The sequence below is a fragment of the Thamnophis sirtalis genome, unplaced genomic scaffold (genome assembly GCF_051295495.1).
Source record: "Thamnophis sirtalis isolate CommonGarterSnake01/CBP01778 unplaced genomic scaffold, rThaSir2_p1.2 scaffold_14, whole genome shotgun sequence".
Lineage (NCBI taxonomy): Eukaryota > Metazoa > Chordata > Lepidosauria > Squamata > Natricidae > Thamnophis > Thamnophis sirtalis.
Window position 1 is genome coordinate 7,443,669 of NW_028261394.1, and position 23,047 is coordinate 7,466,715.

General features: G+C 42.3%; 2 protein-coding genes and 1 non-coding gene across 6 annotated transcripts in view; all 3 read right to left on the bottom strand.

Annotated features, from left to right (window-relative positions):
* POLR3E (RNA polymerase III subunit E) overlaps nucleotides 1-10,468 on the bottom strand; it is a 41,691-nt gene extending 31,223 nt beyond the window's left edge. Inside the window, exons 1-6 of the mRNA XM_087728501.1 lie at nucleotides 10,298-10,468; nucleotides 8,138-8,223; nucleotides 7,008-7,058; nucleotides 6,828-6,905; nucleotides 3,088-3,203; nucleotides 728-810 (exon numbers count right to left, since the gene is read on the bottom strand). Coding sequence (XP_087584627.1) covers nucleotides 728-810; nucleotides 3,088-3,203; nucleotides 6,828-6,905; nucleotides 7,008-7,058; nucleotides 8,138-8,173 — 364 coding nt within the window. The 5' untranslated portion in view covers nucleotides 8,174-8,223; nucleotides 10,298-10,468. The remainder of the gene's footprint in view (nucleotides 1-727; nucleotides 811-3,087; nucleotides 3,204-6,827; nucleotides 6,906-7,007; nucleotides 7,059-8,137; nucleotides 8,224-10,297) is intronic.
* Nucleotides 10,469-10,733: 265 nt separating this feature from the next.
* Nucleotides 10,734-10,815, bottom strand: TRNAL-AAG (transfer RNA leucine (anticodon AAG)). The gene has a single exon. It is a non-coding gene; the product is annotated as a tRNA-Leu (tRNA).
* Nucleotides 10,816-14,134: 3,319 nt separating this feature from the next.
* The window catches only part of EEF2K (eukaryotic elongation factor 2 kinase), a 52,658-nt gene continuing 43,745 nt past the window's right edge, over nucleotides 14,135-23,047 (bottom strand). For 3 of the 4 annotated variants that reach the window (XM_087729487.1, XM_087729489.1, XM_087729488.1), the window contains exons 17-18: nucleotides 21,650-21,828; nucleotides 14,135-20,293 (exon numbers count right to left, since the gene is read on the bottom strand). In XM_087729487.1, the coding sequence (XP_087585613.1) occupies nucleotides 20,184-20,293; nucleotides 21,650-21,828 (289 nt within the window). In that variant the 3' untranslated portion in view covers nucleotides 14,135-20,183. The remainder of the gene's footprint in view (nucleotides 20,294-21,649; nucleotides 21,829-23,047) is intronic. The other variant, XR_015698489.1, reaches the window with a different exon arrangement.

Consider the following 23,047-nt stretch of genomic DNA (forward strand, 5'->3'; position numbering starts at 1 on the left):
GAATTCTGGGAGTTGAGGTCCACCTATGCTGCCTGAGGAACTCTGGGATATATATCAGGTTTGACGAGAAGTGTTAGATTTTAATGTAATTTGACCCCACATGTATACTGTTTTCTCTTATATTTTCATTACTATTATTATTATTATTATTATTATTATTATTATTATTATTATTATTTCTTTAAAACTAGGATATGTTAAGCATATTGACATGTAGCGGAAATACACCAATGAGAGGAAGAGTGGGAAACAGAAGGGAGAAGAAAGATGGGAAGAGAAGAATAGGAGAGAGGGTAAGGGGGGAAGATGAGAAGGATAAGGAGGAGTGGAATGTAGAGAGAGGAGCAGTAGAAAGGGAGGGGAAGTAGAGTAGGAAAGGATGATGGAGGGAAGATAGAAAGTTGGAAGGTGGTAGAAGAAAGAGGTGTATGGAGAGCAGAAGAGCTATAATGGGTTTCTATTTCTCTGGGCATTGCTGACAAGAGGAACTGATGCAATTATTATTTAATACTATATGATACGGGCTATGTATAGTATACATGTGAGTGTGTGTTATGAAAATGAAAATAAAAAATATTTATTAAAAAAAAAATGCAGTCTGTGAATGAACTCCATTGCTAGCTCGGATGCTCCATTTTGCACCAGAAATCCGAAGATTTGTAGGGCCTTTTTAAAACAAAAATAGTTTATTTTGGGAAGCCACAAAGGCGGGGCGTTAACAACTCACCTCTTTTGTAGATAGCAGCAGCGTAGCGTGAAATGTTGCTGGTGGTTTGCGAGGAACAGAACGTCTGCTTGTCCATCAACTTCCTGGAAAACATGGGACAGAAGACCTCAGTGAAAGGGCAGGTGGGAATGATCTTGGGAGACCGGGAGAAGAGACAACGGTCAGATAAGACAGGCGCCAGGCCTGCAGTTATATCCCTTTTAGGATCTTTGGCCTGCCACACACTCTCTTATTTCATTATGCTGTTTCATTAGTGTAATAGTTGGGAGGGAGGAATAGAAAGGAGTAGAATGGTGGAATGTGTTGTTGTCATTCTTTTCTAGAAGCCCAAGGTCATCCTTTGTCTCCGCACCTCTGCACCTGACCTGAACCACCTGGGTGGAGATGCCAGCGTGGAAGCAGAAGATTGGACCATGTGATGGATTTGTGAGCCGAGGTGGCGCAGTGGGTAGAATGCAGTACTGCAGGCTACTTCAGCTGACTGTTATCTGCAGTTCGGCGGTTCAAATCTCACCAGGCTCAAGGTTCACTCAGCCTTCCATCCTTCCGAGGTGGGTAAAATGAGCACCCAGACTGTTGGGGGCAATATGCTGACTCTGTAAACCGCTTAGAGAGGGCTGAAAGCCCTATGAAGCGGTATATAAGTCTAACTGCTATTGCTACTGCTATTGTGAGTGTGGGGGCAAGATCATGAACTTTCAACTGGGTGGGAATCCGATGTAACTTCCAGAATTGGGATTACACAGATGTGCTAAGTTGTCTGACTTATTAAATTGGAACTTTAAGGATCATTTTGCCTTGGACTCTGATTTAATTCTGCATGATACTTGGTACGCTGACAACAGGATTGTAGCCCGCAGTTGTATAACGGGTGAAGAATGGAAGCTCAGATGGGTCCTCCCTAACTTCTCAGAGGGTAAAATGGGAGGGAGAGATTTGTACTTTCAGACTTGCTCAAGATTCCATTAATGTAGCATTACAATAAAATAGAATTAACTTGTTGTGTTGTCTTTCCTTTTGGCCCATTTGGTAGAGCCAACACTCAAACGAAAGAGGTGGAGCTCACATCGCAAACCTCAATGATGGTCATAACCCGAGAACTTCCTAAAAGACTCACAAGGTCAGTGATGGCGAACCTTTTCATCCCAGAGTGCACAAAAGCGGAACACGTGTGCGCATGCACCAAGGCACCGGAGACGCAAAGACCAGCTGGCTATAGCGCGCATGCCCTGTTTTTTGGCCTTTTTCAGGCAGTTTTGGGGGCCGTTTTCAGGGGCTCTGGCACCTGCCAAGACCAGCTGGCGGGTGCGCACGGCCGCTCCAGAAACCAGAAGAGCAGCTGCCGCCGGTGTGCGTGCCCACAGAGAGGGCCCTGCGTGCCACCTTTGGCACCCATGCCATAGATTCGCCATCCCGGCTCTGGGTAGATTGCAGAGGGAAGCAACGAAGATTAGGGGACTGGAGGCTAAAACATATGAAGAACAGTTGCAACATTGGATATGTCCACTTTAAGGCAAAGAAGGATAAGAGGTGACATGGTAGCAGCTGTGGCGCAGTGGTTAGGGTGCAGTACTGCAGGCCACTTCAGCTGACTGTTATCTGCAGTTCAGCGGTTCAAATCTCACCGGCTCAAGGTTGACTCAGCCTTCCATCCTTCCCAGGTGGGTGAAATGAGGACCCAGACTGTGAGGGCGATATGCTGACTCTGTAAACCGCTTAGAGAGGGCTGAAAGCCCTATGAAGTGGTATATAAGTCTAACTGCTATTGCTATTCTAGTATTTTCCTCTTCTACGGGGCTTAGTTGACTATCCATTGATATAATCTTTTCTGCAAATATGTGATCATAGACAAAATACCTCGGTGTACACAGAAAGAGAGAAGGAAATGCTTAGTGTTTAGTGGGTATGTCTAGTTTGATGAAAAGAAGGACTAGGGGAGACATGATAGCAGTCTTCCAATATCTCAGGGGTTGCCACAAAGAAGAGGGAGTCAAGCTATTCTCCAGAGCACCTGAGGGCAGGACAAGAAGCAACGGGTGGAAACTAATCAAGGAGAGAAGCAACCAAGAACTTAAGGAGAAATTTCCTAAGGGTGAGAGCAATTAACCAGGGGAACTGCTTGCCTCTAGAAGTTGTTGGTTGCTCCATCACTGGAGGTTTTGAAGAAGAGATTGGATGACCATTTGTCTGGAATGGCATAGGATCTCCTACTTGAGCAGGGGGGGGGGGGTTGGACTAGAAGACCTCCAAGGTCCCTTCCAACTCTGTTATTGGGTATCAACCTGCCAATTAAAAAACCCTGACCAAGATGGGGATTCCACCCAGTTGAACCCGGGCCTCAATGCAAAGGCAATACTTACGATGAGTAAGTGTTGGTCTCGTCCGTACAGGTGCCGTCTACGTTGAGGGCAATTTGTTCCCCTTTGCTTCGACAGTAGTTGGAGTTCGACGTATCAATGGCCATTTCCAGTTCAACCTGAATAAGAACAGGTGGTCCGATCAGCTTAGCAGAGTGAGTAAATGCAACCCTTCATAAAAACTGCCGAATTTGGTAAAAATGAGACACAAGCTGCCTTGTCAACTCGGAAAAAGCATCTCGAGTTGCCATAGGCAAGGGGGATGGGAAAACGAACTCTGCAGCTGTGGCGAGGCAGCAGAGTTAGTCAAAACAAAAGCACATTCCAGTCATATCTCTGTCAAGGCTGTCTCCGTGGTTATCCACAGTGGCCAGAGGGGAGTGATCTCTACAACCGAGAAAATTGCTTCTTTGGAGAATGAGACTGATGGCACACCTTGGGGTGGGGGGTGAGGGGAAACAGGGTCAGAGCTGGAACATAAATTTTGTGGAGTCAGAGTTGGCTTCACTTGGAAGTGCAGACGTGACACTCCTAATAAATAGCTGGATTTCTTTTGAAGCTTGGCTTGCGGCTCATGATTTAATTAGGGCATTGGTTGGAACCCTGACACTGCGTATTTAAATAGCAGATTGGGTATATTAAACCCTGGAGGGATCAATAAACTTTTCCTTTAAATAATAATTTTATTCAAGATCAGATGTAAAAGGATAAAAGCGAATACAAATTTAATAAATAGCAATAATACAAAATAGGAGGACAAAAAAGTAGAAAAAGTTATCACGAATCCAAAGAAAAATAGAAAACTAAAGTGTAATGTTGCCAAAGAAAATAAAAATGTAAAGAAATGATTTTCATTTTTTTAAGTACGCATATCAACATTAATAACATCACTCACACTTAAAATACAACAAATGATCTTTGTTATATCCCATCTTGTATTTATACACAAATCCTTAAGATCGAGTGCTTCTTTGAAAGTTATCACAGATCACAAACGTATCTATTTTATCCCTGAGCAAATAAGCCTTTGAGAAGGAGAGTTGAATGGCCAATAAATTTAAATAATGCTTGGTTTGATCAAAAGAATCCTATCTGTTTTTGGAAAAGTTAGGACTGGGTGTCAGTGTGCACAGCATTACTATTTTGAGAAATATTCATCACTATGGAGAGTCACACTTAGTGAAAAACCACAATAGCTTTTGCTTGGCCTGATACATCAAAAAAACCAAAAACTAGTTATTCTGGTTTCAAAACCATGGTTTGTCTCTACATGTTCCATCAACTCATCCAATTAGATGTGCTTCATAAAGTACCTTTATAAGCAAAGTGTCAGGCGTGGAAGCCATCTATGGAATGGGACTTCTGGCCTGCCACTTTTACTGCTGTGGGGAATTGGGAAGGGGGATGATATGGAGTATGGGAGATCTATACTCAAAATAACATTCCTTTCTCAGAGAGTCAAGGACGTCTTAACATTCCTTTCTCAGAGAGTCAAGGATATCTTGCCCTGCACCTGGAGTGGTGTGCCTGGAGGCATCTTCAGCTGGGATGGTGATTGATTGGGCCATGGGATGGACATGGGGGTGCAGGGGAAAGGGCTTGGACTTTCAATTGGGTGGGGAAAAACGTGGAAGCTTTCAAATTTGGGTTTCCCCAGATCTGCCAACATGACATCTCTAATAAAATGGAACTTTAAGCCTCGGAGTTTCCTTTCATTGGGGGTGTTACCTGAAACCCTGACACAGGACATGGCTTAATGAGAAACAGCAAGAATCTCGTATGCACACAACTGGGAAAAACACACACACACCCACAGAAGATAATGTGATTTTAAAAAAAATTGGAATTAAGCGAAATGGACAGGCTTATAAAAGAGGTAAAAGACAAAGAAGAATCCGATTACTACGTAGTATGGGACTTATCGTCTAATTGGTTAGAGGGAAAAAAAGGAAAAAAAACAGGATAGTAACAAAGAGAAGAAGAAAGATCAAGAAACGACAAAACAAATACAAAACTGCAGAATCAATAAGAGGGGGAAATACAAGATAGATTGTAGGTGGAGTAAGAAATATGAGAGGATCAAATGTATAAAGTATGTACGAAATAAGATGTGTAAAATACGTATATAGATATGTGTTGTGGCCCAGCAGGAGCCGTTGGAGCTGCCACCAGACTCCAACAGCGAGGGGCCCTATGAGTCGGCTCCGGAGGATGTGGAGGACCCTGGACTCCGAGCAGGGTACAGAGAGAATGGTTGGCCACCAGGAAGCGCCTGGCCTTGGACCAATGGGGAGGAGACAAGGGAGAGTGATCCAGAAGCCAGCAGTGAATTGTTCCTAGATGCATGCCATCGAAGAGCTAATAGGCGACAGGAACAATTACGCAATTACAGGAGGTAATTGCACTCAGCTGGTGGTCATTAGGCTCCTCTCCAGACTATAAAGAAGACTGCTTGTGCACACGCCCCGCTTGCAGAAGTCAACGCATTGACTAAAGAGAACTGTTGTACCTAACATGGAAGGCTGGATTGCTGCCAAGGTTTGTCTGAGTTGCTGCCAAGGTCCTTATCTGTTTGTTTGCTTGGCTTTCAGCCACTGAGGTGTTGGTGTCTTGCTATTAAAGGACATTTCAGTTAAGTTTGTCTCAGCATTCATTACTGGATGGAGGAGGGGGTCAGAACAGGGACTTATGGTATAATTGGTTAGAGGGAAAAAAAACAAAGAGAAGAAGAAAGATCAAGAAAGTACAAAATAAATACAAAACCGCAGAATCAGTAAGAGGGGGAAAATACAAGATAGGATGGGCCTTCTCCAGGTGCTGTCAACTAGACAATGTCGTCTGGCGACTCCTCGGGGGAGGGCCTTCTCTGTAGCTGCCCCGGCCCTATGGAACGATCTACCCCCAGAGATCCGGACCCTCCCTACTCTCTCGGCCTTCCGAAAGTCTACTAAGACCTGGCTATTCCGGCAGGCCTGGGCCTGTTGACCTCATGAATGAGGTCCAGCCCCACTAAGATTGAGTGCATGATGTGTCTTTTTAACTTGCTTTCCTCTCTATTTTAAATTTTTTCTTCGTATTCTTTTTAGAGCTGTTTTTATGTAAGCCGCCCGGAGTCCTTCGAGATTGGGCGGCATATAAATTCATTAAACTTTGAACTTTAGATTGTAGATGAAATAAGAAATATGAGAGGATCAAATGTATAAAGTACGTACGAAATATGTATATAGATATGGATATAGTTATATAAGATATATATGTATTGATAAAGGAAACACAATGGATATGTAAAAGATGTAAGATGTGCTGCAAAGATATGATTGTATAAATAAATAATAACAAAAAAAAGGGAAACATTAACTACCAATTCTAAGCAACCAACATTACATTTTATTCCGTTATTTCCAAACAAACCTTTACTATCTTTTAGCCATCACACCAGGGTTGAACAATCTTGAACCTTCACTTATTTTGAATTATAATTCATTTCAATCCTTCCTTATTGGCTGTTGTGCTCAGGACAAGGTATAAACGATAATCCAAAATACAGGAAGGACAACAGATTTTCTGACCTTACCACCACTTTAGCCCAGCAAGAAAGTGAAATTTCTAATAACAGTGGGATAACAGATTCTTCGAAAGGTTTAAACCAAATGGTTTCTCCCCACCATTAAAACTTCATCTTAAGTTTTGAAACAACCTTTTAATTTTTTTTTTTAAAAAAAGGTTTTAAAGTGGCATCCAACCTTCTGTTGCTTCGGTTTGATCTTCGCCGAGAGATGAGTAACCTCATTGTAAGTCATCGAAGCCGGACGAATAGGATACTGCAACGAATTTCAAGACGCAACTTCAGTTAGCTTTTAAAAGACCCTTTCAGCGGTTTTTCTTTTAAAAAAAACTTGCATGGAAAATATATATATATATACCTGGAATAGATACAGTTTTTCCGATAGACTTTTAGCCAGGTAGACATCAATCTAGCAAAAAATACAGAAGACATATTTCAAGATTATTTTTTATTTTACCTACTGGATCTTTGATTTTGACCCATCATAAGGTATATGGGATGTGGTGGCTCAGTGGCTAAGATGCTGAGCTTGTCGATCAGAAAGGTCGGCAGTTTGGCGGTTCGAATCCTTAGCGCCGCGTAACGGAGTGAGCTCCCGTCACTTGTCCCAGCTTCTGCCAACCTAGCAGTTCGAAAGCACGTAAAAAATGCAAGTAGAAAAACAGGGACCACCTTTGGTGGGAAGGGAACAGTGTTCCGTGCGCCTTTGGCGTTAGTCATGCCAGCCACATGGCGCGTGTCATGCCAGCCACATGACCACGGAGACGTCTTTGGACAGCGCCGGCTCTTCGGCTTTGAAACGGAGATGAGCGCTACCCTCGGGAACGACTAACACCTTAAGGTATCTCACCCAAAATTACAATTGCCAAAAGAATAAATCAGTGCATCAAAACAACTAGAAAAATGATGCATTGGTATAAAAATAAAGGGAATATATAATAAATTGGAAACCTTTTTTTCCTGAAATGCAAGAAAGCTGGCATAATTGAAGCAGGGAGTTTGAAAAAGGATTTTTACTTCGTAACCTTCGTAATTTCAAAGGGCTGCTAAGGATATATATGTATATTTTCTACGGGAGGAAAAGCTACAATCTATATTTACACAAATGACTGTGTGTGTATGTTCCGGCATAACTCTGGAACTCCTCAAGCAATTTCAACCAAACTTGGTACGCAGATGACTTACTCTCTGGGAAAAAATAAACTGCGGGGGATAAGACACCCCTAACACCCCTCGGGGTGTGTGTTCTGTTAAGATACAGCCTGTTGTGCCTTGATGGATTCTACTGTACAGCGGAGTGGAGTTGCCACGGTAACGGCTTCACAGTATTCCACAAGGGAGCTCCCTCAGGTAAGGCGGAAAATCCAACATTCGAAATTACGTTTGGTCCGGACAGTTCCCTCCTACAAATAAATACCCAGGGAACGAGTATCAGCTAGTAAATACTAAAGATTATTTTAATTTTTTTTTAAAAAATGCACTACTTGCCTCTTGTATAATAGGGTCATCTTCCTCATTGGCCATAGTAGCATTGAAAGAAAATTGGCCTCACGGTGTTGCTTTGCGTTAAAAACCTAAAACAAAACACACAACCATCACAATTCTGATCTCTTCAAACAAAGCTTTCACATAAAAGGCAACCAACAACATAGAGGCAGTTCTCGACTTACGACCCCAATCGAGCCCCAAATTTCTGTTGCTAAGCGAGACACTGGCTAAAGTGAGTTTCTACCCATTTTTACGACCCTGCAGTTGTGAAGTCAGGAACACGGTTGTTACGTGAATCTGGCTTCCCCTTTGACTCTGCCCATCAGAAGGTCGCAAAAGAGGATCACACATAACCCAGGGGTGCTGCAACTGTCGTAAATGCGAATCAGTTGTCAAGCATCCGAATGTAAAATTGGCTGAATAATGAGGATGCTGCAATGGTCATAAGCTTGGGGGGGGGGGGGGGGAACAGTCCCAAGTCCCTTTTTTCAGTGTCACTTTGCAACTTTGGTCACTAAGTGAGGACTCCCCCTCCTAAGGAACACACCCACTTGTGTAACACACAATCACAACCACAAACCTTCCTACCAAAATGAGAACTGCTTCTTGGTTTAACTTCTCTCGGCTGAGTCAATAACTACCAATTTGTCTTCCGTTGAGGACTTGTATACTGCACGAGTCAAAAAGAGGGTTGTGAAAATATCTACAGACCCCTCGCATCCTGGGCATAAATTGTTTCAACTCCTACCCTCAAAACGACGCTATAGAGCACTGCACACCAGAACAACTAGACACAAGGACCGTTTTTCCCCAAATGCCATCACTCTGCTAAACAACTAATTCCCAACAGTCAATAATTTATTAAGCCTGTATTACTATTCTTCTCATCTTTCCTATTACCCATCTCCTTTTTATGACTATAACCATGTTGCTTGTATCTTTACAATTTATATTTTTTTATTTGTTTCCTAGTATGATTTGATTGCTTATTAGTAACCTACGACTATATCACTACGTGTTGTATCTTGTGATTCTTGATGAAAGTATTCTATTTTATTTTTCTTTATGTACACTGAGAGCATCTGCACCAAAGACAAATTCCTTGGGTGTCCAATCACACTTGGCCAATAAGGAATTCTATCCCATGCCATGCCATGCCATTCCTATTCTATTTCTTATTCTAATTCTTCTTCTATTCTTCTTCCTATTCCATTTCTATTTCCAATTCTTCTATTCTTCTTCCTGTTCCTATTCCATTCCTATTTATAATTCTTATTCTATTCTTCTTCTTCTTCCTATTCCATTCCTATTTTTAATTCTACTTTTTCTTCCTATTCCATTCCTATTTCTAATTCTTCTTCTATTCTTCTTCTTCTTCCTATTCCTATTCCATTCCTATTTCTAATTCTTTTTCTTCCGATTCCATTCCTATTTCTAATTCTTCTTCTATTCTTCTTCTTCCTATTCCATTCCTATTTCTTATTCTATTCTTCTTCCTATTCCATTCCTATTTATAATTCTTTTTCTTCTGATTCCATTCCTATTTCTAATTCTTCTTCTTCTTCTTCCTATTCCTATTCCATTCCTATTTATAATTCTTTTTCTATTCTTCTTCTTCCTATTCCTATTCCATTCCTATTTATAATTCTTCTTCTTCTATTCTTCTTCTTCTTCCTATTCCATTCCTAATTCTTCTTCTATTCTTCTTCTATTTTTCCTATTCCTACTTCTCCTTCTGCTTCTCCTTTCTATTCCATTCCAATGCAAGCAGCCACATCCTGGGCTGCTGCTTTTTCCCAGCCCTGCTGATCAGGGTTAGATCAGGGTTCGATGCCAAGGTGTCTTTAACCCGGTTTAAGAAACCAGGTTAGTTTCTTAACATGATGCAACCTTTGCAAAACAAAAAAATAAATCCCGGACACGGCCAGGAATAGCTCCTTAGTTTAAGCAGGCGGGATCTCTCTCTCTTCCGGGAAGGGATGATCCACCCAAGGGCTTGGAAAGGCAGGGAGGGAGGAGGGCCCAGAAGGGGCAAAGGGGGCTCTCCCACCCACCCCCAACTTGGGACTTTTAACCTCTGCAATCCAAAGACCCCCCCAACTCACCCCACCCCCACCCACCCAGGCCTTGCAAACCCTCCCAAGATCAAAGCATGCTCACCGCTTTGGTTGCAAACCATGCAAAGCCTGGGATGGGCTGGAGGAGGAAAGGCGGGGAGGGGGGCTCGGGTATCGGCCCCCCACCCTCTTCTTGAACTGGGCTGCAACGTGCACGGCAAGCCCCCGGGTTCCTCTCGCTCTCAGCTCGCAGCCATGTTGCGGGAAACTCCTCCAAAGCACGTGGGAAGGGTCGGGGCCGCCTCCCGTACCCATAATGCTCGCAAAAAGCCTTCCCCACCACCGCGGGAGGATGGGAGCGGAGGGGAACGCCAGGGGGCGCTGTGAGCCTGCCTCTCCCAACATCGCGGTTCGCGTGTTTGAGCTGTAACGGTGCAGACGTGCATCGTTTGTGCGCGTGCACGGGGGGGTGCGGCGTTTGCAAAGAGACCCCCCATTTATTTGTAATTGCAAAAAAATTTTAAAAAATAAAAAGTATTTGGCAGCGGTGGGATTCGAACCCACGCCCCCGAAGAGACTGGAGCCTTAATCCAGCGCCTTAGACCGCTCGGCCACGCTACCTTATGGAGAAAGAGGGAAGCTGCACATGGTATTCAATGGCTGCGAAAATTCTCTCTTATTTCTTTGCTTTCTCCCCTCCTTCCCTCCCTCCCTCCAAATTTTGGACCTGTCTCTTTCTCCTCCCTCCCCTTCTAAAGAGTCCAAATTTAAAGTGAAACTTGATTCTATGCGGGATCTGGCCTGAAATCTCATCTGCCAATTTTAATTTTTCTAAATATATATATTTTTTTAAAAAACAATATTTTATTAAACTTTTTTTTTTAAAAAAAAGACCAAAAGAAAAATGTATTTTTTGCAATTTCCTTCTGCACAACATTCCCACCTTGGTATGCATCCATTGTAAATGTACTTCTCCCCCCACTTATTTCAGCTTCCCTTTTCCTATAAATAGGATACTATTTATATATACAGTCCTTAATTTGCAATCCTTCTTTCCATTTACACACGTTTGTTCATCTCTATGCATTGTTAATTTCTGTCTCCTTCATATAGTCTTTCCTTAAGCCTCGTGCCGTTTGGTACCACTCCTTCCATCCCATATAATATTCTGTTTCCTCCTTTTCTTTAATTTTTTCCACAAATTTGTCCATCTCTGCAAATCTCTGCAGATGGACAAATGCATTTTTTTTTTTAAAAAATCCTTTTAATTTGTGGGAAGTTATCATCCAGCTCTCTCCCAGAAAAATGAAATATCCTAGGAAATATCGAAAAGGCAGAATATTTCTCTGGATGTGAAAAGAAACATGTTTTAAAAGACAGAATAGCTGCCTGTAGCTTCCTGCCCACCTCCACTTTGTCAATGGGCCATTAAGAAGGCCAAGGTAGTCCACTTTACATAATAAAGACTTCTCCACTTCATCTACAGGAAAGCATGATAATATTGGTCCCAACTGACCACATGGCATCTGAGAACTCAACCAAACCTGGATTCAAAACACAGCCTAGAGAGTTGCCCCTGCATGGCCCCATGGGAGTCTGACAACCAATCAGAATACATTTCTTACACAGGAACAGGAAACAGAGAGGTGGGACTGAACAGGTTATAAAAAGCCTAGCAAGCCCCTCCCTCAGCCCTTCTCTTCTTCTCCACCAACATTGAAGCATGTGATCCCCTTTTCTGTTCAGGGCTCAAGCCATGTGGTCCTGTCCGACAATAAACCATCTTTCCAAGCAGCCTCCATGTCTCCAGTGTCTTCTTCCCCACTTGGAGCCGAACCCAGAAGGTCATTTCTTTCATCAGTCCCATATAGTATTCTGTTTCCTCCTTTTCTTTTATTTCTTTCCCAAATTTGTCCATCCCTGCAAATCTCTGCAGACGAACTGCTAGTGGTACCTATTTATCTACTCTCATTTGCATGCTTTCGAATTGCTAGTGGTAGCTATTTATCTACTCGCATTTGCATGCTTTTCCACTGCGAGGTTTGGTAGGAGCCGAGAGGCAAGGATGGGAGCTCACCCGGTCGCATGGCACTCAGTGTCACGAATGTGGGCTACTGGCCTTCCAGCTGACAAGCTCAGCATCTTTAACCGCTGAGCCACACCACCACCAATGCCCACCAATACCAATCTGATAGCACATAAAGAATCAGTCGATCGATGTAAAGACACAGCTCCCTTTAAGAAGTCCACAATGCTGGGGAAATGACCAGCACCGACATGGACGGACGCATAGTAGTGTATGGGACACCGTTGGAAGGGCTGAAGAACCAGATTAGGGGAGAGACCAGCTTGGAGTAAGTTTTTGTGGCCACTAAGCGTTGAACCAGACATCATGGCTGATAACCCATCAACCCTCCATTGATGGAGATCCTGAATCCGTTGTATTGTTCTAGAAGTCCCTCAAACAGCAGGTTGTACCTCCTTCACAGCTTAGACAATCGTTTAAAACCCCACTGTCTGTGAATTCACGTGACGTACTGTACGTATTAAACTCGTTGTTTACAATTCCTTGCCCGACGCATACACAGGAAAGGATTCAGTTTATTTGGAAAGGGAAAATTGCAGATTATTTCATCATCCTCCAAGAGGTTACGAGCAGAGGGGAGTTACTCCTGGTTCCGCCGGACCGGTAGAATAGTTCAGTTCTGCGACCTAGGCCTACCACGCCCCCGAACTAGTTCCCTCGCCACTGCTGGGCCGCCAAAATGTTTTCTAGGGACGGCGCATGCACAGTTCACTATGAATTGTTTTGTAAATGTTGTTTTCTAGGGACTGCACATGCGCAGTTCACTGTGAATTGTTCTGTAAATTTTGTTTTCTAGGGACTGCGCATGCACAGTTCACTGTAAATTGTTCTGTAAATTTTGTTTTCTAGGGACGGCGCATGCACAGTTCACTGTGAATTGTTCTGTAAGTTTTGTTTTCTAGGGATGGCGCATGCGCAGTTCACTGTGAATTGTTCTGTAAGTTTTGTTTTCTAGGGACGGCGCATGCACAGTTCACTGTGAATTGTTCTGTAAGTTTTGTTTTCTAGGGACGGCGCATGCGCAGTTCACTGTGAATTGTTTTGTAAGTTTTGTTTTCTAGGGACGGCGCATGCACAGTTCACTGTGAATTGTTCTGTAAGTTTTGTTTTCTAGGGATGGCGCATGCGTTCACTGTAAATTGTTCAGTAAATTTTGTTTTCTAGGGACTGCGCATGCACAGTTCACCGTGAATTGTTCTGTAAATTTTGTTTTCTAGGGACTGCGCATACGCAGTTCACTGTGAATTGTTTTGTAAGTTTTGTTTTCTAGAGACTGCACATGTGCAGTTCACTGTGAATTGTTCTGTAAGTTTTGTTTTCTAGGGATGGCGCATGCGCAGTTCACTGTGTTCTGTAAGTTTTGTTTTCTAGGGAAGGCGCATGCACAGTTCACTGTGAATTGTTCTGTAAGTTTTGTTTTCTAGGGATGGCGCATGCGTTCACTGTAAATTGTTCAGTAAATTTTGTTTTCTAGGGACTGCGCATGCACAGTTCACCGTGAATTGTTCTGTAAGTTTTGTTTTCTAGGGACTGCGCATGCGCAGTTCACTGTAAATTGTTCTGTAAATTTTGTTTTCTCGGGACCACGTATTCACAGGTCACTGTGAATTGTTCTGTAAGTTTTGTTTTCTAGGGATGGTGCATGCGCAGTTCACTGTAAATTGTTCAGTAAGTTTTGTTTTCTAGGGACTGCGCATGCAACCCACCCCTGGTTATGAGATTGTCAAGTTTGAGAACATCTGCCATGAAATATAATCTTTCTCCAAACTACCACTGCATGTAATTTCAAGAAACTAAAATACGGAAAATCCGTAACGGGCGAAGGTCCCCCAAATAAAGATGCAGACAAAAATCCGTCCTTGAGAAAGTTTATTGAAAACGTATCACAGCAATTTTCTGCCTTTTTTTTTAATTTTTGCAGGGCACAACGTAAAGGTAATTCACAAGACTTGAGCTCTTTTAAAACTCTCTATGCCACCAGCTCGAACCCATCTGCCAACATCTAACGCTTGTTACTATTGCTTACTTACAGCCGGAGACCCAGCGGGTAAAGCTGTTCAAAATACTACATTCATCGCTGTTTTACAAGATTCGTCAATCTGTCGAGCAAAATAGAAATTAGCAGACCCTTGTCAGTCAAATCCAGGACAATCTGATGGTCTTGTCTTTGCTGGACAGAGGTAGTAGTAGAAGCATACATCTAAGGCAGGGTGCAGAAGGAAATTGGAATTCATTGACAATTGGATTGAAAAGCAAAATACAACCCCAGGCAGGGAACCATGGGGTTTAGCAGGAAAAACCCCAACTCCATCCTTCAACCCTAGTCCGTCTGCCACTGGGAATTTGGATCCGTTAGCAACAGGGTAGATTCGATTCCAGATCCCTGTCTTTTTAAGAGATGCGAAAGCAGAAAACTTTTTCCATTTAGCAAAGAAATGTAATCTCTACCGGTCTTGGATCCAGAATAAGGATCCAGAATAAGGATCCCATATAGAACCCCAAGGCCAAATCAGAAATGTGTTGTTGTTTTTTTAAAGTAGAAATCAAGACACTACAGAGAAAGTTTGAAGTTCTTGAATTCTGGCAGATAACGATTTTTATCTATCTGCAGGGATTCTGTATTGGTAGAAATGGGTCCTTTTGAGCTACCATGGGTAATTCAGATGTAAACTGAACACCTTATCATCTGCTTTTCATTCTCTAGTAACCATTCCCACAAGCGGATTCAATGATCCGGATTTGAGAAGCACATGTTAACAATTAATTGCCTAGACAAACCAGAGGAAGAAGTCCTACAATCTTGCAGAATGCAATGTAAAGATTTCAAACTCTCTACTCTTAAGCATTCCTGAACTCTGCAAGCTTCAGCACAACATATTTTTCAAGTAAAAGAGAAACGAAACTCTAATCTTGACATTTCCAAAATAAACATTTTTCTCTCTCTAAAACTGCCCGCTTTATTCCTTGTTCTTGGAAGAGGTGACGAGTTTATACATAAGTGCAATGACATCATCAGTTGAATATTTTTTTTAATCGGCTTTACTTTATTTTTTATTTGTTAAAAAAATGAATGCACTGGTTAAAATGACCGGTTAAAAGTTATGGCCAAACCACTTCTGTTGCAGTTGAGGGCATAATGACTTTTATCGAGCCGTGTTTCTCTCTGCGGGACAGCAAAAATTACAGATTTAAATATTGCTGTTACAGTACTGCAGAGTAGGCATGCACATAAAATAAAAGGAAAACTTTAATTAACCATACACCTCCCACCTGCCATTAAAGCAGCAGCCAAATTCTTCTTCAGTTGGCAATACTTCTGAGCAAAAAATTGAAAATTGCAAAAACGTTTGACCCTCAAGAAAATGAAAACACAATGTGCAACATGCCTTTTTCCATCTCTCCTCTCTGGATATACCGTGTTTCCTCACAAATAAGACAGGGTCTTATTTTCTTTTGACCCCCGAAATAAGCACTTGGGCTTATTTTTGGGGAGGTCTTATTATTTTTGAGGTGCAGGAGGCGGTGAGCATGGTTACCTCATGGCTGCTGCCATGTTGCAATATTTTCAGGGAGGGCTTATTTCAGTGCATGCGTGCAAAAACCCGATTGGGCTTATTATCCTGGGAGGTCTTATTTTCAGGGGAACAGGATACCATATCCATTTTTCATTCCTACCAAATTTTCTCTGCAGAAGCATTCTTATTTATTACAAGTTCCGGTCACCTCCAAAATTCCAAGATTGTATCTAAATTATTATTTGGAAATACAAACTTCTAACTTATCAGGATTCCAGCTTGATCATAAAAAAAAAATGAACCATCAAGAGAATCGATATAAAATGGCATTCAAGCAAATAAGTCTTAAAGCTGCAGCCAGGGACATCCAGGAAAAAAATAATAATAAAGGCTACCACTACTTAAAAAAAACAACAACTGTAAAATGTCTTGAGATGCATTTGGTTCTGTTTGCGTAACGGTCAGGAGTAAAGAATCGGTTTTAAAGATATTTTTTAATCACTAAAAAAGTGTCTGCATCTGTAGACATGATAGGAGATAAAGCAATTTCCAGCCAATTTCCTTAAAATGGTTCAATTCCGTTAGACAGCCAATAATTCTGTGGTTTTACATTCAGCTGCAAAACTCCCAGCGTCTTTAATGATTAGGGAGTTGCTCAAAATGACTTATGCTTCGTTAAATCACGGACCAGCCAAAGGTCAATCAGGAAAGGCTAGCAGATTCCTAGGAAATTTGCAATTGATTGTTAAAAATTTCCTGTCCTGGCCAAGATCGGTGGCTGCCGGATGTGTTCCTCTATTCCTCATCTGTAAAATGGGTGTGCCAAGGCTTTCTTAGAAACTGCCTTTTGTTTGGCTCCGTTTTAGAATGAGATGCATAAACCATCAAAAGCTGTTTTCGTAATGTCTACATCAGTGTTTCTCAACTAGATGCGTGGCCATAAACTCCCAGAATTCCGCTGGCTGGGGAATTCTGGGAGTTGGAAATCCGTACCCGTGGCACGACAAAACCACGCTCGACTAAGCCGCGCCCGATTAAACCGCGTCGCTGACGTCATCAAGAGGGCGACAACAGCGAGCGCGGAGAAAGAAGGGCGCTTTAAATAGCGCTTTGAAAGCAAGCCGATTCAACTTAAGGCAAGGGTTAGGTTTAGGGTTAGGTTAAGGGTTAGGATTAGGGTTAGGGTTAGGTTAAGGGTTAGGTTTAAGGTTAGGTTTAGAGTTAGGTTAAGGGTTAGGTTTAGGGTTAGGTTTAGGATTAGGTTTAGGGGGGTTAGGTTTAGAGGTTAATTTTAGGTTTAGCGTTTACAGCATGCTTCTGTCTCTGCGCTGTTGTCGCCCTGTTGATGACATCAGCTACGCGGTTTCGTCAAGCGCGGTTTAGTCGAACGCGGTTTTGTGGTGGAACCATCCGTACCAAGGTGGAGAAACAATGGCTTAAGATGTTAGAACCCAGATAATGGCTTTGATTATGGTCAAGAAGAAGAATCAGTGGCCCAGATAAAGGATCAGGCTAATGTAATTTCCTAATGTAAACCCATTTTATTTTTCATTTGACTATTTTAATTTTCAGAGATCGTTTCGAGTTGCACTGGCGTTTGCTGTGCCGGTTGGCTCGCTGACCCTAACGTAAAAACACAACAGCAGCTGTTGCTACAGATTAGCAGGACGAACCATCAATTCCATTAATCAGGGACTCTGAAGCAATTCAATTTTTAATCCCCATTTTAGAGCAAACTCATCAGGGATGAAGTCAGCTAAGCCCCCATCCCAGGATGGATGTAAGCATAAAAAAAAATATACAGGGCTAAACCCTCTGAAGCTAGAACAGAACAAGAATTAGAATAGAATAGAATAGGATAACAGAGTTAGAAGGGACCTTGGAGGTCTTCTAGTCCAACCCCCTGCTTAGGCAGGAATCCCTATACTATTTTCAGACAAATGGTTATCCAACATCTTCTTAAAATTGGAGCATTCACAACTTCTGGAAGTAAGTTGTTCCACTGATTCATTGTGGAACTGATTCATTGGAAATTTCTCCTTAGTTTCTAGGTTGCGATATATTGCAGGTCGTCCTCAATTTAAGACCCTGCACTTAGCAACTGTTCGAAATTGTAACCAGCCTGAAAAAGAGGACTTACAACCTAGATCCACAGTTTGGCTGCTCAGTGGCATTTGTGGCTGTTTGCAGCATCCTGCCATCACATGACCGTGTTTTACTATGGTTTTTGCCGAAATCCGGCACTTACTTTGCCAAAACCACACAGCCCCAAGCAAACGAAGGTTACAGAAAAAAATCCTAAAATCGTGACTCCTTGTATGCCCGTTTTAAGACTTATGACCATAACTGCAAGCCATTAAGATCATCACTCAAGAGCTGCCTGCCTGCTTTTAGAACAGTGGGTCTCAAAAAAGAATCTTTCTGATATTGAGATCGTCCTCCCTGGCTATCTTAACTTTCAAATAATCTGCGGGTGGGAGTGGGGAATCCACTCTGAAATGCAAGCAAATAAACATGCATAATAAAATAGAAAAGATGCGGAGACTCTAGAAAGAGTGCAGAGAAGAGCAACAAAGATGATGAGGGGACTGGAGACTAAAACATATGAAGAACGGTTGCAGGAACTGGGTACGTCTAGTTTAATGAAAAGAAGGACTAGGGGGGACATGATAGCAGTCTTCCAATATCTGAGGGGTTGCTACAAAGAAGTTTTGGGGGTCAAGCTATTCTCCAAAGCACCTGAGGGCAGAACAAGAAGCAATGAGTGGAAACTAATCAAGGAGAGAAGCAACTTAGAACTGAGGAGAAATTTCCTGACAGTTAGAACAATTGAACAACTTGCCTCCAAAAGTTGTGAATGCCCCAACACTGGAAATCTTTAAGATGTAGGATAAGCCATTTGTCTGAAACGGTATAGGGTTTCCTGCCTAGGCAGGGAGTTGGACTAGAAGACCTCCAAGATCCCTTCCAACTCTGCTATTGTATTGTATTGTATTTGCAAACCTTGCATCTATGAACAGGGAGTATCCACTAATTCCTACTATTTGCTATATTGCAACAGAATTCTCTGTGCTGATCATATACTGAGGATATCACCTTTAAACAAAGGACCAGTAAATGGAATGATTGTATTGAAATACCATAAAGAAAGACATATTTTTCTAGAAAAGACCAGTTAGAACAATTGAATAACTTGCCTCCAAAAGTTGTGAATGCCCCAACACTGGAAATCTTTAAGATGTTGGATAAGCCATTTCTCTGAAACGGTATAGGGTTTCCTGCCTAGGTAGGGGGTTGGACTAGAAGACCTCCAAGATCCCTTCCAACTCTGCTATTGTATTGTATTTGCAAACCTTGGATCTATGAACAGGGAGTATCCACTAATTCCTACTATTTTCTATATTCTCTGTGCTGATCATATATTGAGGATATCACCTTTAAACAAAGGACCAGTAACTGGAATGATTGTATTGAAATACCATAAAGAAAGACATATTTTTCTAAAAAAAGACCAGTTAGAACAATTGAACATCTTGCCTCCAAAAGTTGTGAATGTCCCAACACTGGAAATCTTTTAAGATGTTGGATAAGCCATTTGTCTGAAACGGTATAGGGTTTCCTGCCTAGGCAGGGGGTTGGACTAGAAGACCTCCAAGATCCCTTCCAACTCTGCTATTGTATTGTATTGTATTTGCAAACCTTGGATCTATGAACAGGGAGTATCCACTAATTCCTACTATTTGCTATATTGCAACAGAATTCTCTGTGCTGATCATATACTGAGGATATCACCTTTAAACAAAGGTGTTCCAACTCTGCTATTGTATTGTATTATATTGTAAAATACCGGTGTATAAGACGCACCCAAATCTTCACCCTCTTTTTTGCAAGGGGGGGGGGGAGTGCGTCTTATTACTCTGAAAAATACAGTCAATCTCATTTATAGAAAAAGATTCTGGAGAATGAAGCCAGCAGTCAGGCGAGAGATCTACACAAACGGATCTCCTAGCAAAACAGGGAGGATCTATGATATCTTCCATATTATTTTTTAAAAAAATAACCATTTTTCCGACTTGGAAAATGGCACAAAAGAAAAGAATATCGAGAGAGGAAGAATCAGAACTGTGTTCCATCACAAATACGGAAGATTGGGGGTCTACCAAACAGACCCCGAATAAGAAGTAAAAAAAGAAAGATCATCACCCAGGAAAGAGAAGATCAGTTCACAGGACATATATATATATATATATAAAAGCGTCTCTTTCTCTCTTGGTTCTCCATACAAGCTTTGGAATAAAATACGTTTTTTTTTCTTTTTTTAAATTAAAAAAAAGGGTATCTGTATCAAAATATACAAGGGAAGGGGGGGTATTTTGTGGGTTTTTTTTTCATTCTTCCATCATGGCCCAAACCTCTTCCGCTTTCTGATAGTATTGATTGGCTAGCCGACCCTTCATAGCTTCCATGGCAGCTTCGGCGGCTTCCGTGAAAAGTTCCCCTGGAAGAGAAAATGACAGGTAAAGACCCAATCCAATCCAGGGCTCATGCAGCTAAGACCCTTGACCAGGGGGGGGTCTCATGGGAACTCCCCCCCCCCCCCAGGCCTCTCTCCGGTAAATGGGAAAAATCCAACATTAGAAATTACATTTGTTCCGGACATTTTCCCCCTATAAATAAATCCCCGAACTGTCTTTAAATAAATAAGCAAAGGTTGAAGGCATCACAGCTGTTTTGATAGCCCTGAGAAGGACCTCACAATTCACACAATTCTGCTCCTTGGAATACAACAGCCATAACTAACCGCACACACTGAACTACTACAATGCGCTCTACATGGGGCAGCCCTTGAAGAGTATTCGGAGACTTCAACTCGTCCAGAACGCAGCCGCGCGAGCGATCGTGGGTGCACCTCGATACACCCACGTTACACCTATCCTCCGCGAGCTGCACTGGTTACCGATCGGTCTCCGGATACGCTTCAAGGTGCTAGTCGTAACTTATAAAGCCCTTCATGGTATTGGATCTGGGTACTTGAGAGACCGCCTGCTGCCAATTACCTCCCACAGACCCATTAGATCTCACAGGGTTGGCCTCCTCCGGGTGCCATCTACCAGCCAATGCCACCTGGATATTACCCGGGGGAGGGCCTTCTCTGTGGCAGCTCCGGCCCTCTGGAATGAACTCCCCTGCAGGGATTCGGACCCTCACCTCTCTCCAGGCCTTCCGAAAAGCTGTCAAAACCTGGCTTTGCCGGTAGGCCTGGGGGTGATGAGTTCCCTCCCCTCTTGACATGTATGGTTGTGCGACTGTTGTTTACTTTTATTATTTGTATTTTGTTTTTTATGTTCCCCTTTTCCCCCCTTGAATTGTTCACCGCCCTGAGTCGTCCCGGAGAAGGGCGGCATACAAATAATAAAATTCTATTCTATTCTATTCTATTCTTGTTGGATAGGGAGCTCGAGTAAGCGATCCCAGCTGCACAGCAGAAAAGCAGAGAAAGAAACTGGCTAGAAAACGACCATTTTTTCCTGAAGGACTAAATCATCATTCCTAAAATTGACAACTTCTTCTTTTTTTTTTAAATGGCAATCATAAAAAGATTTGAAGACGTCGTTCCGGCTACTTGCAGGCCGTATATCTATATTTATCCGCTGAAAGAACTTTTCCTTTCAATACATTGAGTGGGAATTGCAATGCAAACCTGTTTCAGAGGCCTAGGGGTTGGACTAGATGACCTACGAGGTCCCTTCCAACCCTCTTAATATGTTAAAATCTGTTTCCAGGTCAATTCTGCGAAGGCCAGATCAAAACAAGAATCCCCACGGGGAAGCCGAGAACAACCCCAGCTTCATACCTGATCTCTGCAGATCCTTGTCCAAGTGAAATCCTCCCGTCATCAGCATCTCTGCCTCTTTGGCAAGGAGGAGGTAACGAGGTTCGTCCTGAGTGCCGTCGTACTCCCCCCCTTCGTCGTAATCAGTCATGTTCAAAGCTTTGTCGTACCAATGCAACGCTTCTTTCCAATCCTGCTCTCTGCGGAGTCGGAAAACAACAGAAGCAAAACGTCAGGGATGTCTGCGGAGGCGTAACGGAGAGATCGAGTGGGTATGTACAGCAGGGGAAGCTTGGAAGACTGGTGGACTTCAAACCCCAGAATTCCTCAGTCAGGTGCTAGGGAATTCTGGGAGTTGAAGTCCACAGGTCTTAAAGTTGCCAAGTTTGTAGAGCCCTGCTTCAAAGATTAGCAAACTGGAGTAGATGGGGGGAACCCCACCCCTTCCTCCCTTCTTTCCTTATGATAGATAGATAGATAGATAGATAGATAGATAGATAGATAGATAGATAGATAGATATACATACATACATAGATACATACAGAGAGATATTATATATATAATGTGTGTATATTCTATGAAAACATATAGATAGATAGATAGATACATACATACATACATACATACATAGAAAGAATTATATATATTTGTGTGTGTATGTACATGTAATTGTACACAGAGAGAGGGGGGAGGAAGGGGGATAAGAGATAGATAGATAGATAGATAGATAGATAGATAGATAGATAGATAGATAGATAGATATAGATAGATAGATAGATAGATAGATAGATAGATAGATACATACATACATACATACATACATAGAAAGAATTATATATATTTGTTTGTGTATGTACATGTAATTGTACACAGAGAGAGGGGGGAGGAAGGGGGATAAGAGATAGATAGATAGATAGATAGATAGATAGATAGATAGATAGATAGATAGATAGATAGAATTATAGATGGATGGATGGATGGGGATAAGATAGATAGAAAGATACATAGATAGATACATACATATAGAGAGGGGGGGAGGGAGGGAGGGAGAGGGATGAGATAGATCGATAGATATAGATTAACTCCCATCTACCTACCTACCTATCATCTATCTCTCTCTTTCTTTCTTTTTTCAGGCCCTGCCAAAAACACCATCCTGAGACCTTCCTCCTTTTAAGACACTCCTGTCTTGAGTTAAATGTCTTAGGTTACAAGTCAGGCCATCTGCCCCATACATCTTATGCACTGGAGACAAATTCCTTGTGTGTCCAATCACACTTGACCAATAGAGAGAACAGAACAGAATAGCGCAGTTGAAAGGGACGGTGGAGGTCTTCTAGTCCAACCCCCTGCTCAGGCAGGAAGCCCTATACAGGTTGTCTTTGACTTAAGGACCACCAGTGAACCCCGAAATGGAT